At 38.8% G+C, this 2277-nt stretch overlaps 1 protein-coding gene across 1 annotated transcript in view; it reads right to left on the bottom strand.

Moving 5' to 3' along the window:
- Positions 1–2277, bottom strand: part of LOC104998882 (zona pellucida sperm-binding protein 3 receptor-like) — an 84620-nt gene that overhangs the window by 67206 nt on the left and 15137 nt on the right. The window contains exons 2-3 of the mRNA XM_010854267.1: positions 1524–1690; positions 225–404 (exon numbers count right to left, since the gene is read on the bottom strand). Of these exons, the coding sequence (XP_010852569.1) occupies positions 225–404; positions 1524–1665 (322 nt within the window). The 5' untranslated portion in view covers positions 1666–1690. The remainder of the gene's footprint in view (positions 1–224; positions 405–1523; positions 1691–2277) is intronic.

Below are 2277 nucleotides of genomic sequence, written 5' to 3'. Positions count from 1 at the left end.
AAAAGACCCTGATGCTGGGAAAGCTTGAAGGCAGGAGGAGAAGGGGATGACAGAGAACTAGATGATTGGATGGCATCACTGACTCGATGGACATGAGTTTGAGCAAGCTCTGAGCATTGGTGTTGGACAGGAAAGCCTGGGGTTCTGCAGTCCATGGGGTCACAGAGTCAGACATGACTGAGTGACTGAACTGACAGGTGAGAAAAATAAACTTTGATACCTACTAGCACAAAAGACACGATAGTCCCATGAGCCTCTATCATTACAAGTAACTGAACTTGATCTGATTCTGCTATAACCAGGAAGGCAGGTGTACTTCAGTGTAGTTCCAGTTTTGAAGTCTTTGTTATTCAACTTGTTGTCTGGAGAAGCAAACTGTAAATCAGGTGGAGGACCACAATCTCCTGGATACCAAAATGACAAGGAGAATCAAGTTATAGATTAAGACATAGCACCTCAATTATTCAGTAATAGGACTTTTAGAGCAGAGATCATGCTCCTCTTTATCATGACTCCTATTACTCTGCTGTTCAATGAAAACATAGTAAACAATCCATAAAGCATGTTTGTTGTTCGATAACAATGACAATAATGGAAAAAGGCAGAAAAAATTCATCCTTCCTCTCCCGTAAATGTGATAATTTGTCAGAAAATGGACAAACAGACCTGAATTTCATCATTCTATTAGATTCCCCAATCTACATATTCAGAACACTGGCATTTATACCTTGCCATGTAATCCTATCTTCTTGCCCGAGAAATAATATATATTTTAGCAATAATAGCATTATATAAGATTAGTTGGCTCAGGAGTCAGAAATGAGAAGACATTTCCATATGTCCTTTTGGACCCTTGGGATTTTGTTTTTTGTTTTTTCTTTTTTTCCCTCTACTAGTTCTTTTTTAAACTTGTTTTTTAATTGGAGGAAAATTGTTCATGGTGCTGTATTGGTTTCTGCCGTACAACAATGCGATCAGCCATAGTTATATATGTATCCCTTCCCCTCATTCCACCCTTCCAGGTCATCACAGAATGCCAGGTTTGGCTCCCTGGGTTATGTAGCAACTTCTCACCAGCTATCTATTTTACACATGGTTTTAAATAGACTATGTATCTGAAAATAAAATGTTTTTCAAAAAGCATCACAAGGTAGAGATCCATTAAATCCTTAAAAAGTAAAGCCTTAATTCTACCTCCCTTGGAATAATTAAATAAAGGGATGGGAGCCCCAGCATAATTACACCAATTCACTACTTTCTAAAGAACCACACAGGCAATGAAGGTTAGATCTTTTGAAGAGTCCCTGGAGAGAAAGCTCTAAAAAGGAGTATTAAAAGTGACCATAATAAACCTTTAGCGCTGGGGGAAGGCAGGGGGTTATAATAAATTTCCCTAAATTTCAAGTGGTCAAATACTCTCCACAGTGTTAAGGATGGGTATCTTTTAGACAACTGTTAAAATAGGATATGCTGATGAACTCAGTTGTATGGTGACAATCTGACCTCATTTTCCCATTACTCACCAAGAACAGAAGCCAACAGACCAGCGACCAAGGTCATTTGTAACAGAGTTGGATCAGAGACTTTCCACAGCCCAGAGAAGGGCCTGGCTGCCATTTTCCTTTTTGTATCAAGGACCCCATGTGGAACTCTTGGAAGATGCATGATCTGATGTTTCCTCAATATCTCTCTGTTGGAAGAACTCATCTTAATAAATAGTTATTGAATTTCCCCATGTAAAGGGCTACAAAAAATCTCATGGGAACCATCCCTTCAAGGAGATTACAACTGAGTGTAGAAGATAAAACATTAAGCACAAATATTTGCAATAAAAGATAGCATATATCTGTTTCAGGAGCATGCTCAGGAGAACAGTTAATTCCAGGTAAAGAAATGGGAGTGGGCTTTATGGACATGGATACATCTGAGGTGGCAGACACTGCTATGAAATTGGAGCATTGGATGCAAGACATTTTATGTTAAAAATGAAGATATACAAACCCACACACAGCGAGGAAACGCCACAATAAAGAGAACTCCACAAACTGCCAGAATACAGAAAGGACACCCCAAACTCAGCAATTTAAACAAGATGAAGAGACAGAGGAATACCCAGCAGATAAAGGAACAGGATAAATGCCCACCAAACCAAACAAAAGAGGAAGAGATAGGGAATCTATCTGATAAAGAATTCCGAATAGTGATAGTGAAATTGACCCAAAATCTTGAAATCAAAATGGAATCACAGATAAATAGCTGGAGACAAGGATTGAGAAG

The sequence above is a fragment of the Bison bison genome, unplaced genomic scaffold (genome assembly GCF_000754665.1).
Source record: "Bison bison bison isolate TAMUID 2011002044 unplaced genomic scaffold, Bison_UMD1.0 scf7180017864338, whole genome shotgun sequence".
NCBI classification, from domain to species: Eukaryota; Metazoa; Chordata; class Mammalia; order Artiodactyla; family Bovidae; genus Bison; species Bison bison.
This window is presented reverse-complemented; position numbering and strand designations above follow the sequence as displayed.